We start from the raw sequence: 17920 nt of genomic DNA, 5'->3' as shown, positions 1-17920 counted from the left end.
CGCAGGTCCTTCAACTCACTGCAAGTGCCGGGAACCAAGCAGGAGCGCTGCGCGGGCCGACAGATGGTAAGTATATATATATTTTTTATTTTATTCTGGTTTTACAGCTTTTTTAATGGTACCTGGGTGTGGAGGAGAGTCTCCTGTCCTCTACACCCGGGTACCATCTGCACATTAGAACGCACCAATTACGCAAGTACAGATGCAGTCTTGCGGAATTGGCGCATTCTAATGCAAGTCAATGGTGGCGAAAACGCCGCGTTTACGCAAAAGTAATGGACATGCTGCGGATTTTTGAGCACAGCATTTACGCTGCGGAAAAATCCGCATCATGGAGACAGCACATGCGGATTTCAATTGGGGAACATTGCTTCCCTTCTACCATGCGTTTTTCATGCGTTTCCGCGGCGTTTACGCAACTGCAAAACCGCCGCGGAAACGCATTAAATATGCATCGTGTGAACTCAGCCTAACACATCTGCCATAGACCGGCTGCAGACAAGCGTATGAAAAAAACGTTCAATTGTCATCCGAAAATTTGGGACAATTTTCATGTAATTTATCAGTCCGTCTTTTTTTTTTTTTTTCTTTTTTTACACATCCATGTGCGATCCATTTTCATACATCTACATTAAAATGTATGTGATCAAATACAGTCTTCAAGGTTAACCCCTTTACCCACGAGGGTGGTTTGCACGTTAATGACCAGGCCAATTTTTACAATTCTGACCACTGTCACTTTATGAGGTAATTACTCTGGAAGACTTCAACGGATCCCACTGATTCGGAGATTGTTTTTCGTGACATATTGTACTTCATGACAATGGTAAAATTTCTTCGATATGACTTACGTTTATTTGTGAAAAAAAAAAATCGTAAATTTGGCGAAAATTTAGAAATTTTAAAATTTTGAATCAGAGAGATGTCACACAAAATAGTTAATAAATAACATTTCCCACATGTCTACTTTACATCAGCACAATTTTGGAACCCAAATTTTTGGGGGGTTAGGAAGTTATAAGGGTTAAAAGTTGACCTATCAATTTCTCATTTTTCCAACAAAATTTCCAAAAAAAAAAAAAAAAATGATTTTAAGGGACCACACCACATTTGAATTGACTTTGAGGGGCCTTTATGACAGAAAATACCCAAAAGTGACACCATTCTAAGAACTGCACTCCTCAAGGTATTCAAACCCACATTCAAGAAGTTTATTAACCCTTCAGGTGCTTCAAGGGAATTTTTGGAAAGTGGAAGAAAAAAAATGAACATTAACTTTTTTCACAAAAATGTTACTTTACACCCCAATTTTTTATTTTTGCAAGGGTAACAGGAAAAAATGGTCCCAAAATTTGTTGTGCAATTTTTCCTGAACACGCCAATACCCCATATGTGGGGGCAAACCACTGTTTGGGCGCACAGCAGGGCTCAGAAGGGAAGGATCGCCATTTGACTTTTTGAATGTAAAATTAGCTTGAATAATTAGCGGATGCCATGTTGCATTTGGGGAGCCCCTGATGTGCCTAAACAGTGGAAACCCCCCACAAGTGACACCATTTTGGAAACTAGACCCCTCAGGGAACTTATCTAGATGTGTGGTGAGCACCCTTAACCCCCAAGTCCTTTACAGAAGTCTATAACATGGAGCCGTGAAAATAAAAAAATAAATAAAAACTTTTTCTACAAAAATGATGTTTTAGCCCCAAATTTTTTATTTTCACAATGGTAAGAGGAGAAAATGGACCCCAAAAACTTTTGTGCAATTTCGGCTGAGTATGCAGATACCCCATATGTGGGGAAAATGCACTGTTTGGGCACACGGCAGAGTTCAGAAGAGAAGGAGCACTGTGTGGCTTTTTGAACGCAAAATTGGTTGGAATTGAGACCGGACGTCATGTCGCGTTTGGTGAGCCCCTAATGCGCCTAAGTAGTGGAAACCCCCCCACAAGTGACCCCATTTTGGAAACTAGAGCCCTCTAGGATTTTATCTAGGGGTATAGTGAACATTTTGAACCCAGAGGTACGACACAGAATTTGATAACATTAGGTCATCATATTGAATAAGTTGTCATTAGTCTTGAGCGCGAGTGCTCGCTACTTGAGTTTGCATCGTGCATCGGGTACTCCGGTATGCACCATGTATCGCGGGTGCTCGAGTGACATGCTCGAGTCCCCGCCAAGCATGTTTCATGGTTGTTAGACACCCAAAAAAAAAAAACATGCTGGGATCGCTCGTGCATGGCAGGCAATCCCCACCAGGTTTTTCTGGCCGTGAAGCATATGGGGCGGAGACTCAAGCACCCGCGATACTTTGTGCATACCCGAGCACCTGATGCAAACTCAAGTAGCGAATACTTGCGCTCAACACTAGTCGCCATATCGTCATTTTTTTTTCTTTACTTTTAAAAAAATCCCAACCCCAACCCTAACTCTAAGACAACCCCAACCCTAGAGTTTATTTTTTACGCCGTTCCTCGTGCAGTATAAGTGATTACATGACTTTATTCTTCGGGTAGGTGCGATTACAGCAATACCAGATTTATATCGGCTTTTTATTATTGACAGCTGTCACACACTAAAAGACTCTTTTTTGCAATGACTAGTTTTTGCATAGCCATATTTTGAGCACTATAATTTTTCCATATTTCGACCGACAGTCATGTGACTGCTTGTTTTTGCATCACGAGTTGGCGTTAATGGTACCATTTTCAGGCACGTGACATTTTTTAAATCGCTTTCTATTCGGATTTTTGGGAGGCAGAACAAACAATAACCAACAATTCAGGAATATTTTTTTTTTTTAATGCCGTTCCGCGTGTGGTAAAATTGATAAGAAAGCTTTATTCTTCGGGTTAGTACGCTTACAGCGGTACCACATTTATATCGTTTTTTTTACGTTTTGGCACTTTTACACAAAAACTATTTTATAGAAAAAAGAATATTTTTTGCATCACTTTATTCTGAGCGCTACAACTTTTTTTTATTTTTCGGCTGATGGAGAAGTATGGCGGCTTGTTTTTTGAGGGACAAGATGACATTTTCAGCGGTATAATTTTTAATTACATTCATCTTTTTGATTGCGTTTCATTACATTTTTTATTTGGCGGTATGATGATAAAGCATTGTTTTTTTCTTTTTTTTTTTTTTTTTTTTTTTTTTAACGGTGTTCACTAAAGAGGTTAACTAGTGGGACAGTTTTATAGGTCAGGTCGTTCCGGACGCGGAGATACCAAATATGTGTACTTTTATTGTTTTTTTTTTTTTTATAATACTATTTATTGATGGGTACAATATGTTTTTTGGGGATTATTTTTTCTTTTCTTTTTTTTTTTAGATTTTTATTTTTTTTTTCACTTTTAGACATTGTCCCACGCTGCAGAGGGAGAAGATACTGTGATCGTGCACTGGGCATGATCAAAGTACCTTCCTGGTGTCAGGTGACATGGATGTCGTCATGATGACATCCGGGTCACATGACAACCAAGGGACCCGGCCACAGACACTGCGGGACGCCGGAGAGGAGGCGAGTACCGGTGCTTACCTCCTCTTGCCGCCGACTTCGATTGCAGCATTTCAGGGGTTAATGTGCTGGGAGCGGTGCGGGACCGCTCCCCAGCACATTGTCACAGCTGACACCCGGTGCTATCAGCTTACACCTGGCGGCGATTCCGCCTGCACAGCCTGTGTGCGGGCGGAATCGCCGATGCGTACCAATATGTATCTGGTCCATAAGGCCCAGGGCACATATACGTATTAGTTAGGGTTAATAATAGAAACCTATCCATAAAAAAAAAAAAAAAAAATCGGATAACACTCGACGCTGTTCTGTGTGGGATCCGATTCTTTCTATGCACCCAATCAAGAGACTCAGAAGAGGTGCATGCTGTGATATTTCTTCTCATGGACAGTCTGAGCAAGAGAAGAGTCGTTCATTTGAACAGCCCTATTGAATAACATGGGTCACTGTGCTGTCTGTGTGCTAGCCGACCAAAAATCGGATAGCACACGTCAGATTTATACACTCGACTACATGAGCCCATCTGGTAGATTCACAAGGTTTTTTGCTGTATTTTTGTTGGAACATTTCTTTGTGACAACACCAGGGTTTGAGGATTTTTTTTCTAGAACGCATCAGGCACAAGGTATGCCATTTTTGCATGACATTTCTCCCAAAGGCTCCACTATAGTAGAATTAAATGCATGTTTTAAATGTTACAAAACAGCAAAAAAACACTAAAAAACAATCTTGTAAAAAATTGTTATAAAAACACTTGAAACACATGGACCCCATTCAAAAAGACTATATTCACCAAGAGGGGTATGCCTCAAAGAATTTGGCACATCTTTCAGCTGCCATCATGTACCACCACAAGATATACTTCAGCCATAGAATGGAGTACATTTCTGTTATAGTTTATTCCACTGTTGTGGCGTAAATTATATGGAATTTCTTGGCCTCACCATCTCTTAACCAAGTCCGTTCATTGCTGGAGCCAGGCAGGCAAACACTTAGTCCAAAATTCTGGTATAAAAGGTTTGATGATTCAGCCCCACAGTGCTTTCTACAAGAATTTAGATGCACACACAAGTGTAAGGAGACACAAAGGAAAAAAAACACCACAAAAGGAAACATATGCTTCATATTTCACTACTGACAGACTAGATCTGCAAAAAAAAAAGGAAGCAAAAATTTGAATGTTAACCTTCCATCATGGCATTTTCACAGGTGTTTTTGATACTTGTTTCCTGCATTAAACTAAAGCAGGCTATGGCCAGAAAATGAATGCAGAAATTGTGTCTTTGGCATTAACCCATTTTGATCTCAATAGGTAAAATCCTACAGTAAAATAACACTGAAAGTTGACATGTTGCCGTTTTTAAAAGAAAAAAACAAAACCGGTCAAAAGATAAAGAAAAATAATGCACAGTGATGGAAATCCCATTATTTTTTAGTGTTACTGTAAAATTATTATTATTTTTTTTTAAACACATGAAAAACATGCATAAAAATAAACTAAAAAATGCTACATGTGAACAAGCCTTTATAGTGATTTATATTAGGATCATTAGCGGCTATATATTGTGTATAACACTAGTACCAGTGCTTATACACAGCTGACAAATACTTTGGTTTTGCACTTATCAATATCTAGTACATTTTTCTGATAGCCCAAAAACTGGCATTAAAAGTACAACTAAATAAAAGGTTTTCTAAGATTCCTTGCTTCCTTCAAAGAACATTCCATCAGTTGCAACTTTTGGAAGATCAACCAATTCGGAGAAGCTATATTTAAACGTCTGATGATTTGCACAGTACATTTTGAGAGCTCTAAGGGCATCAAGAAGAAAGAAGAATTCGGTTGTACGCATACCGGGCATTTTTAGTTTATATTTTTTTCGTTAGGTTCCTAAAACCTCAGCAGACAGATGTTGCATGTTAGGGAACGAAGAAACGATTGAAATTTCCAATTCTATAACATGATCTTGTCTAGGGCATTGGATGGCATTATTTTGAGTCTAATGTGTAGAGTTTAACATCACAGCATGTTGAAGGTACTTTAAAAAGGCATTTGTTATATATTGGCATCTATATAGAACTGCAATGTGGGAAGAATCTCTGTAAATTGGTGACCCGGCTTTATGATTTGGAAAGTTTCAGTAATTGCAAGTGACCCCAACATCTTTTTTGCTGCTTAAAAAAGGGAAACTGTCAGCAAATTTTTGCTATGTAAGCTGCAGACAGCAAGAGGCAGGGATTAAAACACAGATTTCAGCAATGCCTCTTATCAAGCTCTGTGGTTTTGTTTGCTTGCAATGATTGTTTTAGCACCAGGAGCTTATCATTGCTAGGACACAGCTGCTCCTGCATGCTAGTCAGACACGCCCCCTCCTGTAATGAGCACCTCACTGTCTACGGACATTGTATATAGGGAGCCTGGTGTGAGCGGGGTTAGCTTCCTCAGCTCTGCTGTATTGCCAAATCTAAAAGCTCTGTGTCAGAACCGCTGTGATACATAGTTGGATTCAGATTCTCTTTGGCTACATCAGGCTGATCTCAGATGAGATCGCAAAAATCTGCTGACATTACTTTTAAGAGCACTAGGCCTGCATACATCCTGAGAAGTCCTAGCTCCTCTTAAAATATGCAAATTTACAAGAAGAGCATCAAGGATATTTGCATATATTATATGTATGATTTGTACTGGCTGCAGGAAAGATTTTGGGGTATCAACCAGTCCCTCAGACTAACTTGGTATGCAAAATAAGGTAACCAACATTATTCTATTGAAAAGCTCTCCACTCTGCCATACTTATTTTGTAGTTGAAAAAATAGTAACTTATTTAATTGTAATACATGAAAATAACATTTCAGTGTAATGTAAAATATTATATAAAATAGATTCTATCATACATTGGCTTTTTGTTATAATTAGTGTGAGTTCTTGCTGTTAAAAACATACTTGTTTAGAAAACCCTTTTTCATATATCCTAATATTATTTATCCCATGCAGCTTTACATCTGAAAAAGGGGTATACATAGCATATAGTATTTTTAGTTAACAGAGCGATCTCCTGGTAAGGATTCTCATGTTTTCAGTGTTCAGTGGCTACAAAGAGGATTTGCACTTTGTGTTTATGCAAGGCAAGGTCTCCAAACAACCCATTGATTTGAGAGTGGGCTGTGTTTAATAGCGCCTGTAGGTCTCCCCACACATTACAATGACTAGCTGGAAGTCCCAAAAAAAGGAGAAATTTGTAATAAGCCTATTGTGAAAAAAAGATTTCTAAAAAGTAGGTATGGTCCACAAGTCCAAATTAAAGAAACCCAAAGCCATTCGTTACAGTATTTTCTCATCTTAAAGAAGTATAAAAGTAAAGTTTTGGAATGGCCAAGTCAAAGTTCAGACCTTTATCCTATATAAATGTTGTGGAAGGACCTGAAGCGAGCATTTCATTGGAGAAAACCCACCAACATAACAGAATTTAAGCAGTTTTATAGGGAGGAACAGGCTAAAATTCCTCCAAGTCAAGATGCAAGACTAATCAACAATTACTGGAAACATTTAGATGCAGTTATTGCACACAAGGGAGTTAGACCAAATACTGAAAGTAAAGGTTCATATACCTTACCAAACCAGGTAGCGCACTCATATCTGATTGTTATCCCGTTGATTGAAAACACTAGTCTTTATTGATCTGCTAAACCTAATGTTTCACATACTTTTGCCACTTAGACATTTGGTATTGGATTATTTTCCGCAATAAAAAAAAATTACAAAGTCTAATATTTGACTCATTTCTCAATTTACGGAGAGATCTAGAAAAATTCACAACCTTTTAAACACCACTGTATGTTGAATAAATGACAATATGTAAAGAAATTACTTTTGGTCAAATGTATTGATCATCGAGCATATCTTACTAACTTATAGGATGTTGTGGCAATATCTACACATTACTTATTTGGGTTGTGACTTTCACTTTAGAATATTTGATTGATCAGGAAATCCGAGGGCCCCTTGTTATACATTATTCAGTCGCCGTGGTGCACGCAGCAGGTTTATGACATGAACTAGAACACAAGGCATGTATTTGTTCACTGAAGCCATGTTACTGCTATTAGGTAAATATTTAACAACTGAACAGGTCTGGAAATCCATGAATAATATCTATGATCCTGCCATTAGCGTTCACCTATATTTATCCAGGGAACTCCCAGCAGTTAAATATTACCTGAGCTCTCCGGTCTACCCTGAAGCCTGCTGATCTGTAATAATAGGTGTCCAGCAGATTTATGCTCTAGCTGACTTCAATGGGCAGTGAAGCGTTCAAAACCAAGTGGCTTTGTTGGGTTTTACGAAACAATTACTAGGTTATTAAGTAAAAGATGCATGGCATAGTACCTACTACCAATAGTAACTCTATTCTGTACACAGATCCCACACAACTGCTAAACCTGTCATCTCAATGGAGGGATCACATTGAAGAGAATATATTCAAGTGACATCCACCCACTTGTCAATCATGTGGTTTCTGTTTAAAGACTCCAACTTCAGTTTGTGAGGATCCACCAACTCCATAGACATACATGCATTGAGAGGAAAAGTTTCAATGGGATCATAGATCCTGGATAGAGGAGGGAGGCATCATCCCGTTTTAGAAAGAGTGTTGGAAAAGGCAGCTCCTGCTGTTAATGCCATGGTCACTCAAGGTGACCATGGCGTATGTATGGGCCCATTGTTTAAATGGGTGCTGTGTATTCATCTTTTTTTTCCTGCAAGCAAAATGTTCAACCGTCCACAATTTTTTCTGGGATTAATAGCGGATTTATTAGCTAACGTGCTTATAGGGCTGCCAATATGAAACCACTTTTTTAAAGAGATACCAAAGTAATGCCTTAAAATATTATAAAACGAGTAGTATATAGGATCAGCATTAAGGGATTATTTCCAACTGAGAAAGCAATCACTTGCTGAGAGCCTGACTATTGGGACCTCCACTAAGAAAAGGTCACAAATGCCTCACCAAAATAGAGGCACACCATCGCTCTGCTTATTGTTTAGGGACTGCTGGAGATGGACTGTAACACTAGGCTCGCTCAGGCAGTCCTGTACCCAATAATTATAGTATTTTGAAGCCCCATTCGCAGTACAGTGGAGGTCAGAGTGGTTAGACCCCGATTCAGCAGAAGTTCTCACCTGTCCTGTGCAAACTTCTGTCATTCTTATACCACCATTGATAACCACTCTCCTTTTCACAAGGCTTCAATATTGAAGTCAGAGTGCATTTTTATATAAAATTCAGGATGGACGCTACAATGTACCATTGGTGGTATTTAGGGTCGTTACCATGGCAGGAGACTGAATGTTAAAAATATATGAGAAGATCTAAAATAAACTCTCCTCAAGTAAAAGTTACTTAGGAAAAATGGTCCAGAAGAAGCAAAAGGTGCAAAGCAAACATTCATCATTTTAGAATCTAGTAACATAGCATTGACCCTTCCATGAAACGATATATAAGGTACCTGCAGAACTTCAATGTAGGTAATGTTTCCATTGTATGAAATGCCATTACAAGTGTCAAATAGTTTCAGAAATGTATGAAAATAGACTCTAGGACAGCCATGACAATAGCCCTTCATTCATATTTGACGCATAAATGTGGGAAGCATATGATGCGAGTGAGTTTAGTTACATAACCGTGTCCTTGTACTTTATCGTCTGCTTAGCATTTCAGCAGCTAAGTCATTCATTATTCTGAATGCAGCTTTCACGCCATCACGACTAAAATGGTTATATAAAAATATTTTCATAATAGAGAACATCAGAAAGGTATAGAGGTGGGACGTTAACAGATACAAGGAGGGTTGATTTTCATCACCTAGACTGAAACTTCTGCACATAAGGGGTTAGTGAATACCTGTGGCCAGTGTATTATGGCCTAAGAGCTTACAAGCTACGTCTGAGGCAACGTCCCTAGGTAGGTTAAATAATGTAAGGCTCATACCCACGTGTGTGGAAAAAAACGTTCCGTTATCTGGACCGAAAAATTGGATGAGTGTCATGCAAGTGCCATGAGGACAATGCGATTTTTCACACCTAGCATCCATATAACATCTGTATGCAATGCGTTTTTTTCCTCTGCAACCATTATTCTGAAATCATTTACAGGACCATTTACAGTGTTCTGTGCTACAGAATGGTATTTTATCCATAAAAATCGGATGGCATAAAGATGGTCCGTATGCCGTCCGTTTTTTTTCCTCACACCCATTGACTTGAATTGGCGAGGCTCATCTGAGATACGCAGCCACTCGCAGCATGCTGCAATTTTTTTCTCAGTCTGATTGCAGCTTAAGGAAAAAAAAAATAAAAAAACTGCAAATGAGATGTAACCCGTAGAATAACATTGGTCGGAGTGCAATCAGATTTTTTATCGGATTGCACTTGTCCATTTTTCTCGCAGATGAGTATGAGCCCTAATACTGTTAATTTTTCTGCTGCATTTTTTTGTGCAAAAAATCTGTTGTGTTTAACTTCCTAAATGAAGTAAATGTGATTTAGTGAAAACTATGCTCACTGTACATTTAAAGATGCTTTGGAACTGTTCAATTTCTTTTATAGTGCGATTTTTTTAATAGGTTTCCATGGAGAGCTTGAAAAAATGCATATAAAATAATGCATGCAAAAAGTGTTTAAGTGCTGAATCACAGCATTTCTGTACTAAAAATAAACAAAATGCTTTTAATGTGCACCAAAAGGGGAAAACCCCAAAAAGGCAAAAGTCCCTTTAACCCCTTTAAAGCCCATGACGTATTAATACGCGTCAGTGCCCTGGGCTTTAAGAGCCTGACCCGTATTAGTACGTCATGGCGATCGCGCGCGCACAATCACCGCCGGATGTCAGCTGATTGTCACAGCTGACACCCGGTACTATGCGCAGGGAGCGGTCCCGCACCACTCCCGGAACATTAACCCCCGCAATGCTGCGATTGAAGTCGATCGCAGCATTGCGGTGGCTAAGGGGAGGTGATCGGTATACTCCCCTCCTCTTCCGGCCTCCAGCGCTGTCTTCCGCGGCTTCCCGGATGTTGCCATGATGACCCGATGTAGTTATGACAACATCCGGGTCACCAGACCGCAGGAAGATTTTTTTGGTCATGCGCAGTACATGACCAAACTATCTTCTCACTGTGCAGCGCTGACAGCCTGCATAGCACAGGGATGGTGCTCCATCCCTATGCTATGCAGGCGATCAGAATAAAAAAAGTGAAAGTCCCAGAGTGGGACAAAGTAAACAAATAAAAAAACTGTCAGAACGTGAAGGAAAAAAATAAAAATAATGACGATATGGCAACTAGTGTTGAAAGCAAGTGCTCGCTACTTCAGTTTGCATCGGGTGCTCGGGTATGCATTGAGTATTGCGGGTGCTCGAGTCTCCGCCCCATATGCTTCGCGGCCAAAAAAACCTCGTGGGGATTGCCTGCCATGCACGAGCGATCCCCGCATGTTTTTTTTGGGGTGTCTAATAACCGTGAAACATGCGGGTGGGGACTCGAGCATATCACTTGAGCACCCGTGATACATGGTGCATACCTGAGTACCCGATGCAAACTCAAGTAGTGAGCACTTGCGCTCAAGACTAATGACAACTTATTCAATATGATGACCTAATGTTATCAAATTCTGTGTCGTACCTCTGGGTTCAAAATGTTCACTATACCCCTTGATAAAATCCTTGAGGGGTGTGGTTTCCAAAATGGGGTCACTTGTGGGGGGTTTCCACTATTTAGGCACATCAGGGGCTCTCCAAACGCGACATGGCATCTGCTCTCTATTCCAGACGATTTTGCGTTCAAAAAGTCACACAATGCTCCTTCCCTTCTGAACTCTGCCGTGCACCCAAACACTGTATTTTCCCCACATATGGGGAACTGGCGTACTCAGGAGAAATTGCACAAAAGTTTTTGGGGTCCATTTTCTCCTCTTACCCTTGTGAAAATAAAAAAATTGGGGCTAAAACATAATTTTTGTGGAAAAAGTTTGATTTTCTTATTTTCACGGCTCCATGTTATAAACTTCTGTAAAGGACTTGGGGGTTCAAGGTGCTCACCACACATCTAGATAAGTTCCCTGAGGGGTCTAGTTTCCAAAATGGTGTCACTTGTGGGGGGTTTCTACTGTTTAGGCACATCAGGGGCTCCCCAAATGCAACATGGCATCCGCTAATTATTCAAGCAAATTTTACAGTCAAAAAGTCAAATGGCGCTCCTTCCCTTCTGAACCCTGCCGCGCGCCCAAACAGTGGTTTTCCCCACATATCGGGCATCTGCTAACTCGGGAGAAATTGCACAACAAACTGCATAGTGCAATTTCTTCTGTTACCCTTACGAAAATGCAAAAGTGGGGGCTGAAAAACATTTTTGTGGGAAAAATGTGAAAATTTTATTTTTACGGCTCAATGTTATAAACTTCTGTGAAGCACCTGGGGGTTCAAGGTGCTCACCACACATCTAGATAAGTTCCCTGAGGGGTCTAGTTTCCAAAATGGTGTCACTTGTGGGGGGTTTCCACTGTTTAGGCACATCAGGGGCTCCCCAAATGCAACATGGCATCCGCTAATTATTCAAGCAAATTTTACATTCAAAAAGTCAAATGGCGCTCCTTCCCTTCCGAACCCTGCCGTGCGCCCAAGCAGTGGTTTTTCCCCACATAAGGGGTATCTGCGTGCCCAGGGGAAATTGCACAACAAATTTTGGGGTCCATTTTTACCTGTTACCCCTGCGAAAATAAAAAAAAAATTGGGTCTAAAGTAACATTTTTGCAAAAAAAGTTAAATGTTCATTTTTTTTTCCACATTCCAAAAATTCCTGTGAAGCACCTGAAAGGTTAATAAAGTTCTTGAATGTGGTTTTGAGCACCTTGAGGGGTGCAGTTTTTAGAATGGTGTCACTTTTGGGTATTTTCTGTCATAAAGACCCCTCAAAGTGACTTTAAATATGATGTGGTCCCTAAAAAAATGGTTTTGTAAATTTTGTTGGAAAAATGAGAAATCGCTGGTCAACTTTTAACCCTTATAGCTCCCCAATAAAAAAAATTTTTGGTTCCAAAATTGTGCTGATGTAAAGTAGACATGTGGGAAATGATATTTGTTAATTATTTTGTGTGACATATCTCTGATTTAAGGGCATAAAAATTCAAATTTTGAAAATTGCTAAATTTTCATTTTTTTCACAAATAAACGCAAGTGATATTGAAGAAATTTTAACACAATCTCAGAATCAGGGGGATCCGTTGAAGCGTTCCAGAGGTATTGCCTCAAAGTGACAGTGGTCAGAATTGTAAAAATTGGCCTGGTCATTAACGTGCAAACCACCTTGGGTTGTAAAGGGGTTAATATGACATCTGATGAACTCAGCTGGTTAATTATACATATGCTACAGGCCAAGTTACATAAAATCAATGTGAACAAGGCCCAGATGGTATGCATTCAAGGGTTCTTAAGGATGTCAGCTCAGTTACTGACTTGCCCCTATACAGAATTTATGTAGACTCTACAGTGTGGTGCCCATTTTCAAGAAGGGCTTCCACGTCTTTTCTTGGTAATTATAGACCAGTAAGTTGAACATTCATTGTGGGAAATATTTTAGGGGCTAATAAGGGATTTCTATATAGGAGTATGTGGTAGAAAATAATATTAAAAAGTGGTAGCCAGCACATTAAAAACAGAAGTGGTCAAACTAAGCCGATTAGCTTTTATGAAGAAGTTAGGAGAAACCTAGACAGAGGAGTAGCGGTGGATATAGTGTTTTTGAGCTTTGCAAACGCATTTGGCACTTTCCCACATAGATGCCCAATTGGCTTAGAAAGGAAGGTTTGTAAGTGGAGTGAAAGCGGTCTCAAAGACTGCACCGAGAGAGTTGTAGTGAATAACTGCTACTCTGGATGGTCTCCGGTGGTAAGTGCTGTACTCCAAGGTTCATTGCTGGGTCTGCTATTATTTAACTTCTTTATTAATATCAAAGACAGGATTAATAGTATTGTGTCTATTTTTGCAGATGACACCAAGCTATTGTAGTATAGTGCAGTCTATGGAGGATGTTCATAAGTTACAAGCTGACTTGGGTAAAATGAGTGTTTGGTTATCCGCTAGGCAGATTAAGTTTAATGTGCAGAAATGTAACGTTATGCAGAAGGGCATTAATAATATCTGTGCACAATATGTTCTAGGGGGGAGTAAAACTAGGAGAGTCACTTGTAAATCACAGACTAAAAAACTGCATTCAATGTCAGAGGCTTCTAAGGCTAGCAGAATATTGTCATGTATTTAAAAAAAAAAAAGAAGTATGGACTTGTGGGACAGGGATGTAATACCTCTATATTACAAAGTGTTAGTGTGACCTCATCTGGTGCACCATATCATACAAAGGATGTCCTGAAATTAGATAATGTGTAAAGAAGAGCTACAAAATTGATTAGGGCAGAATAAAGTGCAAAATTCATCAACATTAGATGGATTTTTCCATATATTCCTGCTCAGTTTTTTGCAGGTGTAATTTTCTTTAGTCAAATGTTGGAGCGAAGACAAGGATACCTAAACGTTTTACTGTAGAGGCAGTGGTTTTGTTGCTCTATTTGCTACAATTTGGAAGTTTAGTACAAGAGGCATGGACTTGCGGACAAGGACATAAAGTTACCAGTTTACAAAGTGTTAATGCAACCTCATCTGGAATATGCAGTTCAGTTCTGGGGACCAGTTTGTACCTTTTCTAGCTCCAGTCCATCCTTTCTATAAAGAAGAGTCACAAAACTGATAAGGCACAATAAGGAAATATTACAATAATTGAATCTGTTTAGTCTTCAAAAGAGGAGACCCGATTAATTTATACAAGCATTTAAATGGCCCATACAAAAAATATGGGGAAAAGCAGTTTCATATAAAACCTTATCCTTAAACAAAAAATGTGGAATTCCTTCCATCTGGAGAAAAATAGTTTCAATCTCCAGAGGAGACCAGGCTGCTTTACCACGAACACTGTAAATATCTACAATAGTCTACCTCAGTAGCTAGTCACAGCAGGAAAAGTTAATGCTACAAAAAGAGTTAGATTAACAAATTAACGCTCAAGTAGATCTTGTTCTAAATGTTGATCCAGTGTCATTGCCACTTGGCATAAGGATGGAAAAGTTTTCCCTTTTAGGGAAGTTTGGCTCATGCCTTATGTTATTATTTATTGCTCATGGATCAATAGGTGGGGAACAAATTCCTAAAAATGTACCTAAAACCTATCCCTTCATCCACATTTACCATTTTCCTTGTTTAAACTGTATGGACATATATATTTTTAGTTGTGATCACAATCTACATGTGATCTCTGCTCGTGAATCAACTTCACTAAATCTGCCAGACCCAGCCTCAACATATAAAACCTCTGCCTTTTAATAGTAGGTTTAGTTATAAAAGAATATATATATATATTTTACTCTAGTTTTCCGTTCTATACTGATTATTAGACTATTATTATAAGATCAGGAGATAAGGCTCCAAAGAAGCTCAATACATCCATTACAGGGACTGATACCCAATTTAGTTCAGGAACCCATACTTTAAGGTTACTAACTAGAGATGAAAGAATAAATCTAAGCGAATTTAATTCTATTTCAGTTTTACCATAATCCAAAATGCATAAAATGCCATCAAAATGTTAAAAAAATTCAAAAAAAACACACAAACAAATGCTCATCTCTCCAGCCCTTCCGTACCACCCATCCGGTCCTCACTGCATCTTCAGGGCGCCGATGCTCATGGGACCTTTGCACGCGCACACATGCACATAAACATGTCAGGCCTCATCTAAGTTGGAAGTCCCGTCCCAGCGGGAAAGGTCCCGGGATGTCAGTACAAGGACCGAACAGGTGACGCGGAGAGGTGAATAGAAGTGGTTTTGTTCTACATCTTCTGTTTATTATGCTCTGGGTCTGGCGAGAATAAAATCTGTTTCTGGAAGAATCTTGTAAAACTGAATCAGTCTCTAAAAGAAAATGATGAATGGAATAATGAGAGTGAAAATGGAAACTATTTCAGAATTATCACCCTGGCTTTCAGGTCGCTTACATGATTTATAACGAGGATTACTTTGGTTTTAACACCCAGGCTTAACCCAGAGGCTCAAAAGGTCACTTTTTCTTCTAAAGTCCGTTGAGGAATGGTGGCTGCAGCTACAGTTAATGTACTGAAATTGTACATGCTGTTAAACAAGATGGCAAACTTTTTATACGTTCGAAGTAGAAATTATGTCATAACATTATCCTACTAATAGGTGTGTGCCCATAATACTGTAGATGACTAGCTAGAAGATGATGTGAATCGTTTCACAAGACCCAGTCCTGCAGCCATTCTATGGCCTTCAGAAAGGAGCCCTGAGAATTGCTGCCTTCCTCCAAGGCATCTACAGCTCAGTTTCATTAGCCGGCCTAGTGTAACGTCTCATGTGCATCTTGCCACAATGATGAACTTGCATCAGGCTGGCTAATCAAAAGAGAAGCCAGGAATGCCACCAGGTAAGAGGTGGTTTTTAGGACTACCGTCCAACGGCCACAGATTACTGACTTAGCCACTGAGTCATGCAAATCAGTTTGCGCCATCTATCCTAGCAAGTTAATCACAAATAGTCTAATCCCATACCATTGTACCTATGAGAAAAATAGGGGTATGGAGACACTTGAAAGAAATAACGGAATGATCGAGAGACAAAGAAAATAAGACAGAGAAAGATTCATATTAAAAAGGTAAAAGGTTTGGTTGGATTTAGTATGTAAGGTTTTCCATGCTTACTTTGTTACTGATAACCCATCCTCATGATAGATCCATAGGATAGCTCATTAACGCCATAATGGTGGTGATCCGAAAGGCAGAATCGCTTACCAAATAGCTGTAAACTGTGAATGAAGCTAAACAATACAGCCCTGTTGATTTCCTAGTGGCTATACCCTGGTACTGAAGCTCAGTGCATATTCACTTCAAGAGGAAATGAACTGCAGCACCTAAGAAAGGTCACTACAAAGTAAATGAGCTGTGTTATTCCGTTCCATTCATTGCTTACATCTGGCCGCCACCAGTGCTGAAAAAAAGCAGATCGCTGGGGGTGCTGGGTTTAGGACCATCTGACATGGATTAACTATCCAACAAAGCCTAAAAAACCCATTCAACAGACAGCAGGATACAGTTTGGTGCAAAGTACCAAATAGCTGAAACAGTAAGTCCGTAGTCTAAAACACAGCGGACCTAACTACTTTATATGGGATCAGAATATTCAAGTTTCCATTCGGCTTCTATGGGGAAAACTTGGGCTTGTTTGCAACATTCAATGGGATGAGATATTTCTATATATAGTGTGTAGAAAAAATTATTTATTTAACAGTATTACAATGTGCCTGAACCCACATCATAGACTAATCTCTTAACTGCTCTTTAATTTGCCCATGTCAATAGTTTGAAAGTGAGAAAAAAAAAACTTTACACATTGGTATGTACCTACATGCACAATAAATTTTAGGAGTATTCACTGTTCGTATATCACATGAACCATCAGCAGCTTTCAACTAATAAAGCAGTCTGTTCTATCTAAAGAAAAGGTTATGCATTAAGGCAAACAAAACGCAGTCCAGTAACAGCTAGATACAATCCATAACTCAATTTGGACAGAAGTCACTAAATTAAGAGCTTTACTTTTTCTAATCTACAGCTTCAGAAGGATTTTGACATGTCATAAGGACAGGTCATAAGCTTTGATAGTTGTGGGTCTATTTGCTGAAATGAATGAGCCGAAGCACTCATCTGGGGATTGTGCCTGTACGGCTGTTTGGCTTTCCTCATACATGAGTCCATACACAGCACCCAGCGATCAATGTGGGTCTGCGCAATTGATGCCACAAATTAAAACTTCTGACAGGTATCCATAAGTTATTGTTCCTTTTGAAAAGTTCACTACAGTGTACAGGTTAATTCTAGAGCAGCAATGAAAGAATCACTTACCCTGGACACCGACATCTGATTGGTTGTTAGAGTACCAGTTTTGTCTGAACAGATGACCGATGTGCAGCCAAGAGTCTCGACAGACGGCAGACTCCTCACAATAGCATTCTTCTTAGCCATTCTACGTGTACCAAGAGCCAGACAGGTAGTAATTACAGCTGGAAGGCCTTCAGGAATAGCCGCTACAGCCAGGGCCACAGCAATCTTAAAGTAGTATATAGCTCCACGAAACCAAGAGCCCCCGTGAACAGGGTCACTAAAGTGGCCGATGTTGATGACCCAAACAGCAACGCACACCAAAGAGATGACTTTAGATAGTTGTTGTCCAAATTCATCCAGCTTTTGTTGTAGAGGGGTTTTTTCTGGCTCGGTAGCAACCATCTGA

At 39.5% G+C, this 17920-nt stretch overlaps 1 protein-coding gene across 1 annotated transcript in view; it reads right to left on the bottom strand.

The window, feature by feature from the left end:
* The window catches only part of ATP2A3 (ATPase sarcoplasmic/endoplasmic reticulum Ca2+ transporting 3), a 221326-nt gene that overhangs the window by 86902 nt on the left and 116504 nt on the right, over positions 1-17920 (bottom strand). Inside the window, exon 8 of the mRNA XM_073665195.1 lies at positions 17536-17920. This exon is cut by the window's right edge and continues 80 nt beyond it. Within this exon, the coding sequence (XP_073521296.1) occupies positions 17536-17920 (385 nt within the window). The remainder of the gene's footprint in view (positions 1-17535) is intronic.

The sequence above is a fragment of the Phyllobates terribilis genome, unplaced genomic scaffold (genome assembly GCF_046119375.1).
Source record: "Phyllobates terribilis strain yellow unplaced genomic scaffold, ASM4611937v1 Scaffold_2__4_contigs__length_985480577, whole genome shotgun sequence".
Taxonomy (NCBI): Eukaryota; Metazoa; Chordata; class Amphibia; order Anura; family Dendrobatidae; genus Phyllobates; species Phyllobates terribilis.
Note: the sequence above shows the minus strand (reverse complement) of the source record. Positions and strands in the feature narration are given on the sequence as shown.